This window comes from Medicago sativa, chromosome 8 (assembly GCF_051527215.1).
Source record: "Medicago sativa cultivar Bolivia chromosome 8, Bolivia_mono, whole genome shotgun sequence".
NCBI classification, from domain to species: domain Eukaryota; kingdom Viridiplantae; phylum Streptophyta; class Magnoliopsida; order Fabales; family Fabaceae; genus Medicago; species Medicago sativa.
The window spans coordinates 83334270-83352805 of record NC_140756.1 but is presented as its reverse complement, the minus strand read 5'-3'; the positions used below and the strand labels follow the sequence as shown (position 1 = coordinate 83352805).

General features: G+C 34.1%; 2 protein-coding genes, 1 long non-coding RNA gene and 1 pseudogene across 5 annotated transcripts; 2 read left to right on the top strand and 2 right to left on the bottom strand.

Annotated features, from left to right (window-relative positions):
- Positions 1–1736: 1736 nt before the first annotated feature.
- Positions 1737–4145, top strand: LOC146902338 (protein LATERAL BRANCHING OXIDOREDUCTASE 1-like). Its single transcript, XM_085736780.1, has 4 exons — positions 1737–2255; positions 2725–2972; positions 3282–3609; positions 3720–4145. Exons 1-4 carry the CDS (start codon positions 2022–2024, stop codon positions 3963–3965), a joined length of 1056 nt encoding a protein of 351 aa, XP_085592906.1. The 5' UTR covers positions 1737–2021; the 3' UTR covers positions 3966–4145.
- LOC146902337 (putative aspartyl protease At4g16563) lies at positions 4098–5650 on the bottom strand (annotated as a pseudogene).
- Positions 5651–9679: 4029 nt separating this feature from the next.
- On the top strand, positions 9680–11340 carry LOC146902336 (uncharacterized). Its single transcript, XR_015023200.1, has 2 exons — positions 9680–9775; positions 10139–11340. It is a non-coding gene; the product is annotated as an uncharacterized LOC146902336 (long non-coding RNA).
- Positions 11341–15187: 3847 nt separating this feature from the next.
- LOC146902335 (arogenate dehydrogenase 1, chloroplastic-like) lies at positions 15188–18001 on the bottom strand. 3 transcript variants are annotated; one of them, XM_085731768.1, is made up of 2 exons: positions 16833–18001; positions 15188–16270 (listed from the first exon to the last, which is right to left on the bottom strand). In XM_085731768.1, the coding sequence occupies exons 1-2, from the start codon at positions 17999–18001 to the stop codon at positions 15304–15306; spliced, it is 2136 nt and encodes a 711-aa protein (XP_085587894.1). In that variant the 3' UTR covers positions 15188–15303. The 3 variants fall into 3 exon arrangements, with proteins under 3 accessions (XP_085587894.1, XP_085587895.1, XP_085587896.1); XM_085731769.1 differs by having other exon boundaries at positions 15188–16255; XM_085731770.1 differs by having other exon boundaries at positions 15188–16237.
- Positions 18002–18536: the final 535 nt, after the last annotated feature.

Below are 18536 nucleotides of genomic sequence, written 5' to 3'. Positions count from 1 at the left end.
CACAAGCCGCAATGTAATTGCGGGGTTCATATGAAAGGTCAACAATGACCATGACACCACCGACACCCCTAAAAACTAAAAAAAAAAAATTGAAGAAAATGGAAGAAAAGAGGTGAAGTGAAGAATGAAGGTATTTGTTGAAGATGGAAGCCTATTTATAGCCTAAAACAAGTCCTGTGTCATTAGTACGGTCAATGAAAACGTGTTAGTGGTCAGAATCCGTCCAAAATTGCAATAATGTCTCCACACAAAAGAATCCAATGTTGAAGCTTTTCCCCCGTATCGTATTAATCCGTAAAATATATTCGGAAAACAAAGGTGTATTCCGAATTGTATTTTCCGGAATGTATCGTTGTCATGGCCGGTGGTTTGCAACACATGTTTTTGTCGATGGTCAAGTCAACAAAACGTGTTTTACCACGTTTTTTGACCGCATTTATGGCCTCCCAACCATTTTTTAACCCACACTCCCTATAAATAGCCTTCCAAACCCCACCATTTCTCACACCATCCTCTCCCACCCTCTCCTCCTCTTCTTCCTTCTACAACCATGGTTTTCCATCGTTGGCCTTCAATAGATAAGTGGTCTCGTTGAAAACTTTCGGGGTTTGTATGAATGGTCAATGAGGATGGAATTGCACCGCAAAGAAGTGCGGTTCATGCGGGGTCATGTGGGTCGGTGTGGTTCTTAGCTTGGCCTGTCCGGATTCTCAAAACACCATTCACCCTACGTAAAGCACCAAGTTTCGTTTGTTTAAACCAATCGTATTTTTCCGGATTATATAATGCGGAATGCATGTGTAATCCGGATTATAAAATCCGACCGCATCGAATCATTTGGCTCGGTGGTCCGCACCACACGTAACACGTTTGTCAATTGTTTTGGTCTTGGGTCAAGTTAACAAAACGTGTTTTACCACTTTTTTTGATCGCATTTAAGGCCTCCCAACCGTTTTTAACCCACCCTCCCTATAAATAGTCTTCCAAACCACACCATTCTCCCCCACCCTCTCCTCTTCTTCCTTCTACAACCCTCTCATCCTCTTCCTTCTACAACCATGGTTTTCCATCGTTGGCCTTTCATAGATAAGTGGCCTCGTTGAAAACTTTCGGGGTTTGTATGAACGGTCAATGGGGCTCGGGGGCATTGGTTTCTTCTTCCCGCCTTCCTCTTTCCTCCTCCCCTGTCTCCCCTCCAACAGCAGAGCCACTAGTACTATCAACAGGAGCCACCGGTATAGCTTAACCCCCTCCCTTAGAAATAGTTTTAGGTTCTTATGTAAAAAGCTTAAAAAGCTTCAACATTATTGTAATGTATTATTCAAATATCAATAAAATGAGTTGTTTTTATATTTCGTCTTTTTATTTCGTTTTATATGTTTATTTGCATTTATTTTACGAATTTCAAAGCTTAAAATTGAAAAAGTTCGGAAAAAAGACCATTCCGGAATGTGTAATCCGGATAAATCTGAAAAACGTTAACAATTCATTCCGGAAAACGAATTCGGGACCAGGGGTAAAAATGAAAAAAAAATAGGGCGCACGAGGAAACCCACATGGTGGGAAAAGTAAAACTCTCGCATTTATGTAACGCTTGTGGGTTCATTTTGTAATGGGCCTTGTTCTTCAACATGTACAGTCCAACATTTTTGTTCGTCTCTCAATCGGGTATGATTCAAAAAAAATAGGAAAAACAACAAATGTTGCTTTAAAAGAGTGAATTGCCGAATTTGAATAAACAACAATTGTTGCTTTCAAAGAGTGACTTGCATAATTTGAGCTAAAAAATAATATTATTATCTTTAGCTGAAATTGCTTGTGAAGATGACCTTGCAATATTTTTCCCTATATTAAGTTATGGGCGTTTTATATTAAGGAATTAAGGAATACACACAAACCAATGACACGTTGAAAGCAAGTCTGACATAAATAAATACAGAACAAAAATGGTAAAAGTTATCAATATCATTAACAAAATTTAAAACTTTTCATCTTATTGTCAAATTCATAGAGAGAAAGACATGGCCAACAATTTACTTGTTTCAGAGAAGAAATCACTTCCAAGGAGTGTCCAAGAAATGTCTATGGATGGTGATGAACCACCATCACAATATTTAGTTAATGGAAATGTCTTTGGATCTAAAGAAGATTCTTCAACACTCATTCCAATACCAATAATTGATGTAAGTCTTCTTTCAACAGAAGATGAGTTAGAGAAGCTAAGATCTGCTCTGAGTTCAGCTGGATGTTTCCAGGTGAAGATTTTTACAATAATTTACAATAACTTTGTGTATGTTTAGTTATGTGGTGATCAAAATTGTGATGCTGTAGAAATGTCAATTTTAGAAGTGATTTGCAATCAATTTTGAAGAATCAATTCACTCAAAATCAATTTTAGAGAATATTTAGTTGAACACTATAACTTAATTAATCACTTCTAAAATTGATTCTTTAAAATAGGTGGTTCAGAATTGGATTATTTTTTTGCAGAGATGGATTTAGACTATAGTGTTCATTAAGAGTTATTAAGCTGCAAAAGTTGTGATGAATAGCTGAATCACTCCCTAACATTAGTGATTAGTAGTTAAGATTTTTTTAAAAATCAATCACTAATTCAGTCGCAAACTTATTTGAACAATTGGTTTAGAAGTTTAGTGATCTGTGATCGATTAGAAAAATCGGCCGCTAAATGAATTTCTATATTTGACGTACTCCTACCAACAGGCAATTGGTCACGACATGTCAATTTCATATCTTGACAAAGTACGTGAAGTTGCAAAACAATTTTTTGCACTTCCGGTTGAGGAAAAACAGAAATATGCACGAGCTGTGAATGAATCTGAAGGGTATGGAAATGACAGAATAGTATCAGAGAAACAAGTCCTTGATTGGTCTTATCGCCTTACTCTTCGTGTTTTTCCAAAAGAAAAACGAAGGCTTTCTCTTTGGCCAGAAAACCCTAGTGATTTCAGGTACTACTACTCTTTTCTTATGGTGAATTCAAATGTGTATAATCATCTTTTAAACCTCATGTATCTGAGTTGCTAATTGAATGTCCTGAAAAGGAGAGGTGTTATTTTGACACAAATTTAACTACATATTTGAACTGCGTCAATTAACATTCTAATTTGATATCAAAATTTTATATGTAACTACTATTAAATTGAACCAATTTCTCTACTATTATGAGGATTTCTTAAGGGTCACATTTTAACAATGTACAATGTACTAGTATAATATATAGCAATTACTATTGAGCTTAATTTTTCAATATAATGCAGTGATACATTAGAAGAGTTTTCAACCAAAGTGAAGTCAATGATGGATTATCTCTTGAGAAGCATGGCAAGGTCACTGAATTTGGAAGAAGGCAGTTTCTTGGATCAGTTTGGGATGCAATCATTATTCCAAGCAAGGATCAACTTCTATCCACCTTGTTCTAGACCTGATTTGGTTCTTGGTGTCAAACCTCACACTGATAGATCAGGAATCACAGTTTTATTACAAGACAGAGAAGTTGAAGGTCTTCAAGTTCTGATAGATGACAAATGGATCAATGTTCCTACAATACCTAATGCTCTTGTTGTCAATCTTGGCGACCAAATGCAGGTAGGTAACTCTGACATGAGTTGCTAAACTTAATAACTCGTTGTAAACAACGAATTTTATATAGTAATTATCAAATGAAAATACTAATTTGAAGTTTGGTATTGATGTAGATTATGAGTAATGGAATATTCAAGAGCCCAATGCATAGGGTTGTGACAAATACAGAAAAGTTGAGAATGTCTATAGCAATGTTTAATGAGCCAGAACCAGAGAACAAAATTGGACCTGTTGAAGGTCTGATAAATGAGACACGTCCAAGGGTGTATAAAAATGTCAAAAATTATGGTGATATTAACTATAGGTGCTATCAAGAGGGGAAAATAGCACTTGATACTGTCAAAATGACAGATAACTAGCTATGATCATCATAAGTGAGACCATTTCACACTTAAATTCCTAATGGTTTGTTGTTAAAATACACATCAATATTTGGATGATTAGGTCAAATTATGAAAACAAGTACTCCATATGAATGGTTCAGTTGTCAATTGTCATGATAAAATCACCAGTCAAATATATATTTCAATTTCAATTAAGGTCATAGCCTCATAGTCCACAATGACCACCTCTAGCAAATAAGGGTTCTAGCAACTTCAATGGCCAACCTGTTAAAACTTCAAACAAATTAAGCACTTTTTTCACACATCTGTGGCCCAAATCCAAACCTATCATTTTCCAAATCAAACTCAACATTAAAATTCTGCTGCTGATAATTCCCCAGAATAATCGCCGGACCACTCCTTCTTCCCGGAGCTGAAACTCTGTCGGTTATAACAGTCAAACACCCAACCTCACCAACTAACTTGAAATAATTCTCCACTGGTAACTTCATTTTCGCACCCCCTTAAACTGAAACACCAACTCCGGAAATGGCACCGTTTTCACTCCGGAGAAATCAAAACAGAGACTCAACTCTGATTCACCTTCAACCTTCTTCGCTCTCGTGAAATTCGAAAGCTTCTTCTCAAACTCTTTTGCTACTAAATCGAAGATTTCATGTTCCATGAAGGTGAACGTTGATCCAGAATCAACTATAGTGCCACCATTACCGCCAGTTCCTATTTCCGGTATCTTTACACGCTTTCCTCCGATGATGACACTACGTAGATTCACGTAGTAATAATCATGAAATGCATTGTTGTTTTTTCTAAACGGAGTGTAGCTTAATCCGTTTGATTTTTTATTTCCGGTGGAAGAAACTTGCAAAACAAGGTTACTATTTTCCGGCAAGTCGTCGAATTTGTGTGAAAGTAAGCAATAAGAGAATCTTTTGACACCCATTTGCGATGGAAGAGAATCTTCTCCGCGACCAAATCCGGCAATGCCAGAGGGCATTTGATCAGAGTAAACGGAACAACCTACAAGAAAATTTGCTACAGTTTTGCTAGGAAAATCGAGGTTTTCTAGTAGTAAGGTACCAGAGGTTAAACCTAAACCGTATTGAACTATATAACCAGGGCAAGTGATGTTGTTACAGTTCTGTGTTTGTGGATTGCAATCTCCACAAAGAGATTCGATGTTGGGCTCAAAAAATAAACCGCATTTGGGGTCTGTGCACCCTAGGACTTTTGAGGTTGATGAGTTTGTGGGGATGAATGTTGGGATTTTTGTTGGGTTGATGTTTGAGAAGTTGCAATTGGAACATAGGTAACGAGAGGAACATGGGAACCAAACAAGGCTGCTACCTGTGTCTAGGACAAATGATAAGGTTTGTGGTGGTGTTCCAAAATTGAGGTTTATTGAGTGACCACCGTAGCTTCTGGAGAAAATTTGTGTGTTGGTGGAGGAACTGGAAGAGGATTTGGATTTGCTGTGATTTGATTTTGGGGTTTTGAGGTGGTGAGCTCTTGTAAGAGAAGATGTAGCGGCGGTTTTGAGAGAATGGATAAGATCTAAGGATGGGGATTTGGTGGATAGAGGAGAAAGAGGGAGGGTGATGGTGTTTGGAATTGGGTTGGAGGAAGAGATTGTGAGGAGGAGAGAGAGTAAAGAGAGAATGTAAGGATAAGCCATTGGAAATGGTATTTGTGGAGGGAATGTCCTTTGAGAAGTGAAGATGGAATGTAATGAAATTAACTATGGGATTTCTGTTATGGTGGCTTGTTTATAAATGCATTATCAGTCTGGGTTTACTAATGGTTTGTTGGTAAGGATTCTTAGGTCAAATTATGAAAACAAATAGGCCAAACATCACGTTTGGTCTTTTTAGTTGTGACAGAATTCTTAAGTTAGTTTTTAAGTTTCAAATGGATCCTTTTAGTTTGATAGAATTTTCAAGTTAGTCCTTTAAGTTTCAAATAGGTCATTTTAGTTGATAAACTATTTCATCGTTACCATTGATGTCGGTTAATAATTAATTGATGTTGATGTAGGCTTTGTTAAGTTGTTGACTTGGATCAAAACGCATTTGCATTTTAAAAGCTCCGGGGTGTCAAAACGTTACGTTTAATGGTCACAAATATCATTTTAGCACTATATATGTCATTTAATAGTGCTAGAAAGGCATTTGTTGTTGTAAATAGATGTCTTTCTAGCACAATAAATAATCATTTGTGACCATTAGATGTAGCGTTTTAATACCCCGGAGCTTTTAAAAACAAGATTTTGATCCAAGTCAACAACTTAACGGCTACGTCGCATCGGTTAAACGGATGCCGACATCAAGTGGTAATGCTGAAATAGCTTATCAACTAAAATGACCTATCTAAAACTTTTGAAACTTAAAGGAATAACTTGGGAATTTCTGTTAAACTAAAATGACCTAATTGAAACTTTCGAAACTTAAATGACTAACTTGAAAATTATGTCAAATTTAAAGGACCAAAAATGGTATTTGACCAAACAAATACATGAATGGTTCAGTTGTCATGATAGAATCACAAGTCAAGTATATATTTCAATTTCAATTAAGGGTGCCTATAGTGACCAACCATAGACTCATAGTCCATAATTACCTTCTCTGATTACTCTAAACATATAAAAGTTTAGGGTTAATTATGTTTCTAGTCCCTATAAAATAGCGATCTTGTAAGTTTAGTCCTTACTTAATTTTAATAGCATTTTTAGTCCCTAATTTTGTTTTTTTGCCCCGAGTATTAGTCCCTACTCAATTCAAATTTGTTTAATTTATGCTTAAACTCTTAAATTTTTGAACAATTTTTTGCGTACATGTTTAGAACATTACTAAAAGTTCCTCCGCAAAAAATTATCGCAAAATTTGATTTCTACATCCAGATTTTATTACTTTTTATCTTTAACTTTTGTCGTTTTAAAAAATTCATATTTAATTCATTTCATGTCCGAAAATTCTAAATTTTAGTAAACGAACCTTTCATAGTGTTCTAATCTTGTCTCAAAAAAATCGTTCAAAAATTTAAGAGTTTAAGGATAATTAATCAAACTTTGTTTTAGCAGGACTAAAATTATAAGTAAATTTTTTTTTTATAGGGACTAAAAATGCTATTAAAATTAAGTAAGGACTAAACTTACAATTCGCTATTTTATAGGAATTTAAACATAATTAACCCAAAAGTTTACAGCTTTTCCATGATAGATACTCCCTAGATTGTGCAGCAATTGTTAGGATCACTAGATTCTCTCACTATAAGGGTCCTTACAATCGTTGCACTGTGCAGCTGGTATGAAGGATCCAACTTCGTTTTTTAAATTTTAATATAGTCTTTTATATTTAAATTGTGTTTGAAAAGAACCGTAATTATACACTTCTTGTAAAATGAGGGATGATTTCAATAAAAAAACGTTACCATATCGGTATAACTTTTGCAAAATATCTTAGAATAAAAAGTGAACACTAAAATTGTACCAAAAAAAAAGTGAACACTAAAATTAAAAACCAAATTAAAATTCTTAAAATTAAGAAACAAAAGAAAATTGCCTTTTTTAATTATCTTCCTTTATCATCCGTTCAATTGTTGTTGCAATGCAAAGGGAGCAGACAGGGTGGCACTTTGGTGACATAACGCCACCGCGACATTAAATCTCAGCCACACAACATACACCTTTGAGTGGCGAGATTTAATGTCACCCATACAACACATCTGGACCACACAACACAACCTTTGTGTGGCCCATTTAATGTCACGATGACATTATGTCACCAAAGTATTATCCGGGCAGACAAGCTTTAGACCTAGACAAGAAGGTGGGGGCCGTGGGTGGGCTATTTCATGTTATCGTTCACACGATATTTTTTGAAGAAAAATGTCTGTTTAAGCTTTTGCTCTCATGCATCCAAAAATTACTTTAATACATTCGATGATAATTAACTGTCATTTGATCTTGAACTAAGATAAATGTTAAGGAGCGAACGGCGGTTAATTATCATTGGAGGTATTGAATGCAATTTCGGACTTGTGAGAACAATTTCAGAAACTTAAAGAGCAATTTCCTTTTTTGAAATGGAATATCTTTTCTTGATATATATTTTTGTAAGAAATCTTGACCTGAGATAATATTGTTATTTGGTCACAACGTGTGAAGAATACAAGTCACTTTTGCCCTTAATCATGTAAAGTGATGTCACTATAGTCTTTGAATGAATTAAACTTATAAAAATATCCATAAATGTGTTTCCCAGTAACAATTTTATGGATCAAATTGACTAAGATAAAAAACACTAAGGATCAAAACACATTTAAAGTTTTTTTTTTTGACCAAACCAATTAACTATCATTAATCAATCATTGTTCAATACAAGAAGGATAAGAATCAAAAATACGGTGACTAGCCCAAGAACAGGCCGCCCTAGCTAAAGTATGAGCAACCATGTTCGCTTGTCTCCTAACAAACTTCACCTCGAAGTTGGAATGTAAAGATAACCGATAAATAATACATTTGAAGCTTATAATAACAACGATTCAAACATTTGAAAATGTTTAATTAGTCACACATATTTGAACACTCTATTTAAAAACACTTACATGCTTGATAAAAATGTGAAAGAGAAAAGAATAAAATAATTTATACTTTTAAAATAATCAAAGGATATGTACTTTTTTGTGTGCCCAAAATGTTCATCAAATTACTTGTCACCATACAAAACTTCCTCCAAACATTCAATGATTTACGGTTAAAATGACTACTATTTGCTTAAAAATATCTTGAAAACTTTTAAAAAAACCTCTTGACTTCTAAATAATGCCAACAATATTTAAAGTTATCATTACAATAATGATAACCATTCATCTCATCTTAATATTAGACTTTTTGAAGCCCTGTATTAGGCATGTTTTTACAAGTGTCAAGTTTTAAAGTCATCCACATGTATATCACAAAAACTAAAGGTACAATGTTTTAGCCAAATTTAGCTCTCATGGCTTAGTGGCAAACTCAAATTTTTTGAAATTCAAATGCTCACTAAAATACAAAGAAGATTCTCTTCTTTCGATACCCACTTCCTCAAAGACTCATACCCACTTTCTCTCACTAGCAGCATATTTCTTTTTCTCTCATAATCTAAAACCCTCTTCTCTCATCGTGTACTTTCTTCTCCTCTTTCACCATTTCTTCTTCTCCTTCCACTTTCAATGCTGAGTTCTTCATCGTTCTTCTTTTTTCATCAGTTTTTCGTTCTACCACACCATATTATTTAAGGGTAAGTCACGTTCTCTCATTTCCTTACTCATATTTCTCCATTAAATCCATAAACCCTACCTTTTATTTGTAACCTAGCCCCTTTTTCTTCAAATTTGAACTTAATAATATTTTAAAGATTGATTTGATTTATTTTTGTTTTAGTCTTGTGTTGATCTTGCGGTTGTTAATCTTGTGTTGTGTTAATCTTACTTTTGTTTTTTTGTTTTTTTAGGGACAGCTTTTGCTTCATCTCGTATGCCTCGTGTTTTGGTGGTAATTTTCTATGCCCACATTACGGTTTACATTTTTTTGTTATAATTTTTCATTAGAAACTCAATTTTTTTAAGTTGTAAAATTTTCCCGATTTACCGTCAAAACTTTGTTGCTGCCATTTTATGTTTATCTTTTTCCTTTTTGCATGAATTGCTTTCTCTAATTAACCTATTTAATTTAATTCATTTTTAGTTTGCTAATATTTGCAGATTAATGTGGAAATGCATGCAGGGGATCATAAATGAACCGAATCACAAGCAGAGAGATAATTAGAGAAAAATCACAAGGATGATTACAAGTAAGTTGAACTTTTTTTTTATTATATTATAAGTAGTTGTTGTATGATCTGTGCATGTGTTACAAATTTGACATTGGAGCATTATTTTTGTCACATAATCATTTTGCTTGCTTGGTTAGATTTTAGCTTCGTCATTTTTTATATTTTTCATTAGAATTTTGTTCTTTTTTATTTGTACATTGATTAATGTCCTCCTTCATTATCTATTTATCATTGCTACACAAATTACTTTTTTGTTGTTAGTGGATATTTGTTAAAGCTTCCACAATTTTGGACTTAATTTATATGATTAGAAACGGTCCCTATAACAACCGTATGGTTTAATTTGTCATGAAGTTTTCTCGTTTATCATTCTTTGTGCAGAACAAATGGCGAACCTCAAAATCAAAGAAATGTCGAGTACAATGAGGAACGAAGCTAGCAAGTAGCCACAACTAAACCCCAAAAGAAAGTGTTGTTGCTGATTTAGAAGCTCTCTTGGTTCACTCTCTCTCTCTCTCTCTCTCTCTCTCTCTCTCTCTCTCTCAATTTTCTCGTGGATGATTTTGTTTTGATGTTACCGTTGAAAACACAAGAAATTAGTTTTGTTTTTTAACTAACGTGAATTTGATGTTACCGCCGATTTGTTCAACCCACAAGATGTTTGTTTAATTGTTCGAATTAAGGTGTAGGAGTGTTAATATTATATGTGGTTATAAAATCTATGGCTTTCTCATCCTTCATTTTCCCGATTCTTTTTCCTCTTTTTTAAAGGTTCTGTAAATTATTTGAGTGGGTTGTTTTTTGAAAGTTATGTAGATATTCCATGTTCACTAGACTATTCTTGGCTTCATGGATTTTGACATTTTGTGATTTATTGGAATTAATTATTTTTTGCAATTTATCAGTTTACAATCCAAACTATTTTACCCAATTAAGACACAAGTTGACTTAATCATAAATATCTTCTCCATACATCCCATATTTGTGCTACTTTTTCAAGAATCTTTCTCCACACTCCTTCAAAGCTGTTAACACTGTAACACAACTACAAAAGACAAAAGCTAAAGAGAAGAAGGAATCTTTCCTTTTTTCCTCATTTCAACCTTAGCTTTCATCTTTTCCTTCCCAAGCACACCCATTTTTGTGGGAATCAAGGCTGCCACTATTTTTTTCTGCAGCATGAATTTGAAATTGGAATCAATTTCGAATTTCAAATATCAATTTCTCCCTCTTTTGATTAAAAGTGAATGTGCATCTAAATAAAATTGATTTGTCAAGATAAAGAGTTGAACTCTTTTTTCCATAGAATTTGTTCTAACAAGATGCCTTTTATGTGCAGGTATGCGGCAAGTGAGTTGGCATCAAATATGATTGTTAGCATAGGGGGCTTAAAATTTTGTATTTACATGTTTTTCTTTTTTTAAAGATTGTATTTACATGGTTTAGCCACTGTTTCTATGTATTGAAGGTTTTGTATAGTTTGCACCATTTGAACTATAGGTCCAAGTTGGACCACTTTTTTTTACCATTAGATTACCTCTTTCATTGTACTCTCTCTAAGAAATCAGAAGGATCTTCTCTCTTCTTCCTCCTTCATTCACACAAAAAAATTCCATTCATAGATGATGGTGAATATGTTTCTTCCATAGTTCCATCGCTGATATTTTATAGCTTCTTTCAAGGTTTAAATTCCAGAATAAAGATAACAAGTGGATAAATTCTATATATAAATATATATTATATCATTTTTTGTATGTTACTATTAAATGTGTGAAAACTTTATAAATATAATACATGTTCAACGGGGGTCGAGAATATATATGAATATTATATATATATATATATATATATATATATATATATATATATATATATATATATATATATATATATAAAGAGAATACATGTTAAACGAGAGTTGAGAATATATATTTGTAAGCAATCAATTATCTTATTAATAAGTACGAGGATTTTTTTTTTGAAGAATATAAGTACGAGGATTTGAAAGTACAAAATTAGTATACAATTATCAAGTTTCCCCGTGCGTTGCACGGTTGTAATAACTAGTAGTAACTAACAAATCATTGTTTGAAAGACATGGCCAACAATGTGCTTGTTTCGGAGTCAAAATTACTTCCTAAGGGTATCCAAGAAATGTCTATGGATTTCGACCAAAAAAAAAAAAAAAAGAAATGTCTATGGATGGTGATGAACCACCATCACAATATATTTAGATAAAGGAAATAGCTTTGGAGCTAAATATTCTTCATCATTGATTCCAATACCTGTCATTGATGTAAGTCTTCTTTCCTCACAAGGTGAGCTAGAGAAGCTAAGATTAGCTCTAAGTTCAGCTGGATGCTTCCAGGTGCGAATTTATAGTAACTTCCAATAACTTCCTAATCCTAAGTGTATAAAGCACTAGTATGGTATAGGGTATTGATGTAAGCCATTTCCCATTATAGGATGCAAAAAGGTGATTGGGATATTGATGTTTTTTCCTCTTTTGGTCTCATAAATGCTACTACCTAAACCAATTTAATTGCTGCAACCAAATAACCGTCATGAATCATAGTCCATAATATTAATATTAATACTCAACAAAACAAAACATAATATCAAACCAGTAAATGCTTCAAACCAGAAAACATAAACCAGTAAAGATATACATGACCAACCATCTTCACACATTGTCATTTATAATCAAACTTCATAGTTTTACTTTTAGCATAGGTCCGGCATGAATTCATAGTTTTAGTCAGATAAACAAAGTGTTTTTATTGCAATTTGGTGCAAGCACAGGACCAATTCAATACGACTTTCTTTTATCAAATATTGGTAGTTTTTCCATTTTTATTTGAATGAAAACAATGATTTTTTTTTTGACAAAGAAAACAATGAATTCTTTAAATAGGTGTAATTAATGAAAACAAGAAAATGAATTCTTTAAATAGGTGTAATTTTCAAATAATTTACCAAATAAAGGTAACTAGGTAACTGGTCGCTGCCACCAACCAACATATGTCTTTTATTTCATTTTCCCTAATTTTAAGCAAAGTCGTGGACGGCGGCGACTTTGCCTTTTTTATTTTATTCTCCAATCAGAGGGGAGTTTCGGCAGTACAACAAGGAGGCAAGGCAGCAGGGCAGCCTTGGGTGAGTTGTGGACTTGTGGTGAGGATGGAACGATGGGTTTCTCAGTTTGCAAATGTTAAAAACGAATTTCAACTGCTTACTTAATTATACACCACATTTCAGCGACCAAACTAAAATGGAGAGACCCCTTAAATTAGTGTATGCTTGAATTGGTGGTAAATTTGATAGAATCATAGCGTGACATAGTGATTTTGCCAAGTTAATACAAACGTCTTGTCCATATAGATTAGGAATCACATGCTAAGTGAGAAAATCTTGTGTGGACGAAAGGCCAAAAATTTTGGTTTGGTCGCGCGCAAAGAGAGAAGAGAGAAGAGAGAGAAGAGAGACGAGAGAGAAAATGTAGAAAAGTGAAGAGAAGAGAGAGAATTTAAAAATTCACACAAGGCGACCAAACCAAAATTCTTGGCCCCTTGGCCCACATGTTGCTTTCTCCATGCTAAGTAGCCTTGATAATTTCTCGCTTTGTACGTGTCATCCATGGACAAAGGGAAATACTAATCTTCTCCATTAAGTAGCCTTGATCAAGTCAAAGATCACAATGAAAACATGTACAAGCTGAAATCTTAGTAAAATTAAATAAATATCTATTTAATTCATGCCTCCAGTAGTCAGATCTAAAATTTTCCTATTTATAGCTGGACCAAAACCTGCATACCAACAACGAGGGCATTTTTCTTTTCCTTGATAAAAATGACTACCATGTGTTCTCAATTTTTTCCCCATAAGATAGTGACAACTCACATGACCCCGCATTTTGTGCTATCACCAAGTAGTAGGTAGAGGGACCACAGCTCAGATAAGCAAAATCTTAAAAAGTTCAAACATAATATATTTAGACCAACTCCCTTCAACAATATAAAATTCTCAAAAACAATTTCTTTCAGAAAAAACTATAACGGCAACTGGAGTTTAGTTTAATCGAATTCACGCCAAAAATCTTCTCTGGAGTCTGGACAAGCATAAGCAATCAACTGTATTGATCAAGGTTATGAAAAAATCACAAAAATTCAAAGAACTATAGTTTGCAAGGGATCTGGAATCAAATGAACAATGATGATGTTTAACCTGAATATGTACTAATAGTTTAGCTACAAATAAAACCATGTGCAACTATTCACTCCATTAAAAATAGTGATTCGCCTAGTTATAAAAGAAATATGGGATTAAAACCTTGCAAAACCAATAAACACAAGTAGAGATGGACACGCATAAAAAAAAATAAGCACATGGAGTTGACATATCATATCCAGCACACTTTTGAGTTCTCAAAATAGATTAGTTTTGCCAAACTCCACATGATAGAAAATTATAAACACTGAGCATAGAATGATAAGACAATTAGCCATAATATACGAGAATAGTAAATAGTAGCCAGACAACAAACGAGGTGAATATCATTCCTAAATATTCATAAATCTGTGGCACTCCTTAAATACCTCTCATCACATTAACATTTCTCAAGCCAACGTTCACTGCCATAAGTAAGAATAGTACATAAAATATGAACGTGTGAGCTCCATTTTAGCTAGGTAAAAATGGAAAGAAAGCAAAAATTATAGGAAAGTTACGATATATGAGTAGGCGAATGCATGGTTAACCAAATCATATAAACGGTAAATAATTTATTGTTTGACTTTATTATAAATTAATTACACAATTTCAATGCATTAACTACTATATAATTTCCTTTTTCATATCCTTAACCAAATGCGGGGCACCGGTTAGCATTTCCATTTATTTATGTGTGAATACTTGTGTGTTTAATATGACCACACGGATAGCTTATTTATATTCATGTGTGATCAGACTACATTTTGTAACATAATGAATATCTTTGTTTACAATATTAAAACCAATAGACACTAATGAATACATAGTTTACTAACTTGATTTTTAACAAAAACCAATCCACTTTATGGCTGTACTTTGTAGTTTGATAAACCAATTCATTTTTCATAAAAACCAGTTTGAAATGTAAAGTGGTTCCAATCTGGTTCAGAATCAGTTAAACTGGTTTTGATTAAGAAAACCAATTCACAAGGGGATTGGTTACAAAATCCAATTTTTGAATGAAAATAAGTTTTTACTCATCGCAGCCATCACAGTGGAATTAGTCAACACTGCCTGCCAGTCATCGTTACTCTCTCCTCCGTTGCCGATATCTCTTTCTCTTACCCTGTAAACAAAATTGTTTGCTAAACTAATCTGAGAATTAAAGATGTGTATTCAAAACTTAAGAATCCTTTTTGTTTTCCCATTTCAATCAAGAACTTTTGGAAAGATTGGAAGTGATATTTGATAAATTAACAAACTTATTAAGAACATACAAACAGAAATAGCAGGGCCTACTACAATTACAAATTACAAGTAAATCATGGAAATCAATTTCATTTAGCATCCACGGCATTTGAAAAAGAAGATACCACACTACTGTCTTCTGATTTCTCAGGTAACATAGATCTCTCTGGAAAATCACGGACATTTTCTTCATTTTGAAATACCTGTTTTCGATAGATACCATGTAAACGGTCAAAAAGCTGCTTCTTCAATGACTCAAAAGCCAGATCAAATCTTTGCAGTTGCTCCATGGCATTTATATTATACAAGAACAAACCATAGTACAGATCAAAGCTATCCCCACCAGTATTCTCCACCAAACTTAATAAAGTTTCATATCCCTTTGTGTCTATTGGTGTTGCCTCCAACTTCAGTTTTTCTAAAAATCTTCCTGTGGTATGTGTGATAAACTGTGATCCAGCGGCATGCCAATCATGTTCGGCACATGACATTTCAACCATTCGGCACCCTTCTTTGGAAAAAATGTCAAGAAACAGATCACACCGCGATATTCTTGATTCATCTCTTCCTACTCTGACTTTATCAAATAAAAAAGGAAGACCCTTCCACCCATTTTTTCCACTCTCTGGCCCAAACATAGGGTGAGTACAGAGAACATCAAAATAAGGTGGCAAATGTTGAAGAAACAAGTTTCTAGGAAACTCTTTGACAGAAAGTACATCAACAAACAAAGTACTTCTCCTCAACCTCTGCATAGGCAATGATTTAAGAACTTTTTCTGTAGAAAGAATCGAAGTGCAAAGTAAAATCACTTCTGGATGTTGTTCACAAAGATCATCTGCATCGTTGAAATAAGAAACTCCCAATTCCCGAGCCACATCAGAGTAGTCTGTTCTAGAGTATGCTAACACTTTATGCCCATGACGTACAATAGTTTTTGCAAGGAACTGACCAAAGTTGCCAAAACCAATGATTGCAATTTTGAGCTTTGTGCTGTCATCCGACTGGCCAGAACCATCTGATCTGTAATAACCATGTAGTCTGGCATCAGCAGATCTGAACATTAGCATAAAATGCAGCTACAAATTAGACCAGATTTAAAACAACAACCTCGCAAGTAACAAAAACAAAAGCAACAGTCATCTTAAATGCTCTCCATAAATGGTCATTATTACCTACTTGTTACTCATTTTGAATTGCAATAACAGTCTTTGACCTTGTTCCATCACATTAAGACCAAGCATATCCAATTCATATGAAAGAACAACAGAAATCAGAGCAACACAAAGTTAAATTACTCTCAACATACAGCTCACTCCACTCCCCCTATCATACCCGCACAAGAATAACAAAACAGAATTATACAGTATGATTTCAGCTTATTGTAAGACTGTTTGAGAGAATTTGTGAAAACAGCTTATGATTTCAGCTTATTTCATAAATGTCAGGGTATATATGAAAACAATTTAAAGCTTATACGAAAACAATTTAACTTCATTTTATCTTACGTTATAGAAATCACTTATATATAAGCTGCAAATTAAGTTGTTCATCCAAACAGGGCAATAATGCACTAAACAAAATTGAGATTATAGCAAGCTTTTAGAAAAATGAACACCTCTGATTTTTGGAGGATAACACAATTGCTGATCCATTTTGACCATGCTTTCTGACTACATGGTTGTTATCAGCACCCAAAGATTGGACCTTTACAGCATCCTCAAACAACTGCTTCCTCACAACATCATGCAAATGAGCAATAAGCTGTTTCCTCAAATCCTCAAAAGCCAAATCCAACCTCTCCAACATCTCCAAAGAATTCTTATTAAACATAAAAAGTCCATAATAAAGATCAAAACTATCCCCACTAGTATTCTCAACCAAATTCAACAAAGATTCATACCCTTTAGTATTAATAGGTGTAGATTCCAACATCAACATACCCAAAACCCTACCAACAGTATGTGTAATGAATTGTGACCCAGCTGCATATCTATCATGATCAGCACAACTCATTTCCACCATTCTACACCCTTCTCTTCCAAACACATCAAGAAACTTCTCACACCTTGAAACCCTAGTTTCATCATTCCCAATTCGAACTTTTTCGTAAACAAAAGGAAGACCTTTCCAGCCATTGCTTCCACTCTCAGGTCCAAACATAGGATGCGAACAAATTATATCGAAATAATTCGGTAAAATTTCGAGAAAAAAGTTTTTGGGAAATTCCTTGACTGAAAGAACGTCAACGAACAATGTACTCCGTTTGAGTCGTTGAAATGGAAGAGAAAGTAGAACTTGTTGAGTAGAGATTATAGAAGTGCATAGAAGAATAACTTCAGGGTGTTCTTCGCAGAGATCATCGGCGTTAGGGAAGAATCTGACGCCGATGTTTTGAGCGACGGCGGAGTAATCGGAACGGGAATGAGCTAAGACAGTGTGACCTTGACGGACGAAGGTGGTAGCGAGGAATTGACCGAAGTTACCAAAACCGATAATAGCGATTTTGAGTTTTTGAGAGTTGTGGAATTGAAGTGCGATTTTGGATTCATAGTCGAATGATTGTGCTGCGTCGATTGCGCGAATGGTGAGGGGTTTTGTGGTGGTGGAACGGTTGAAAGAGGGGGAAATGGAGATGGAGAATGGAAATGTAGGGTTCAGGCGAGTGGTGGTTGAATGCGACGGCGTTTTGAACGACGGTGAGTGGAAGGTTGAAACGCCGAGCATTTTGACGGTTGGTGATGGGGATGAATACGATGAACCGTAGAGGAAATGCGTCCGGTTCATGGACTCATTCTTTAAATTCGCTATTATAAATAGAGGAGTGTTAAGATACACGTTTACTCTTTTCTTACACTTATTTATTACTCTTTCTAGCTAGACACCATCAATTTGACTTTTCCACGCTTTAGAAATAAATGAGTTTAATTCAAGTGTGAACATTTCGTCTCTCAATTTATGTTTGGTGAAGCGACAAAATATGGGATGTCAATTCCGTCCGTATATCTAAGATCCATTCGACTTTGTTTTTATCTTTAAATAAATTTTTTCTAAATTACTAGATGCATTTATTATTATTTTTCTTAAACATACCGCTAATTAATATTAAGGTCATGTTAACTTATGCCCTAAGGGCACAAGTTAAGTTAAAAAAAGGAATTAAAAGATAACTTTTGCATTGAAAAGATAAAATTTTAAAATTTAAATGCATTGAATGCACACTTTCCAAAAAAGTTTCTATGTATAGTTTCTAAACTTGTGTCCCAAGCGCACAAGTTTAACATTTCCCTTAATATTATTAACTTGTCTATAAATATAAAAA

Coding starts and splice junctions, on each gene's coding strand:
- LOC146902338 (XM_085736780.1), top strand. CDS start 2,022: ATGGCCAACAATTTACTTGTTTCAGAGAAGAAATCACTTCCAAGGAGT. Junction 2,973..3,281: donor GAAAACCCTAGTGATTTCAG/GTACTACTACTC, acceptor AATATAATGCAG/TGATACATTAGAAGAGTTTT. Junction 3,610..3,719: donor ATCTTGGCGACCAAATGCAG/GTAGGTAACTCT, acceptor GTATTGATGTAG/ATTATGAGTAATGGAATATT.
- LOC146902335 (XM_085731768.1), bottom strand. CDS start 18,001: ATGAACCGGACGCATTTCCTCTACGGTTCATCGTATTCATCCCCATCA. Junction 16,271..16,832: donor TTATCCTCCAAAAATCAGAG/GTGTTCATTTTT, acceptor GCTAATGTTCAG/ATCTGCTGATGCCAGACTAC.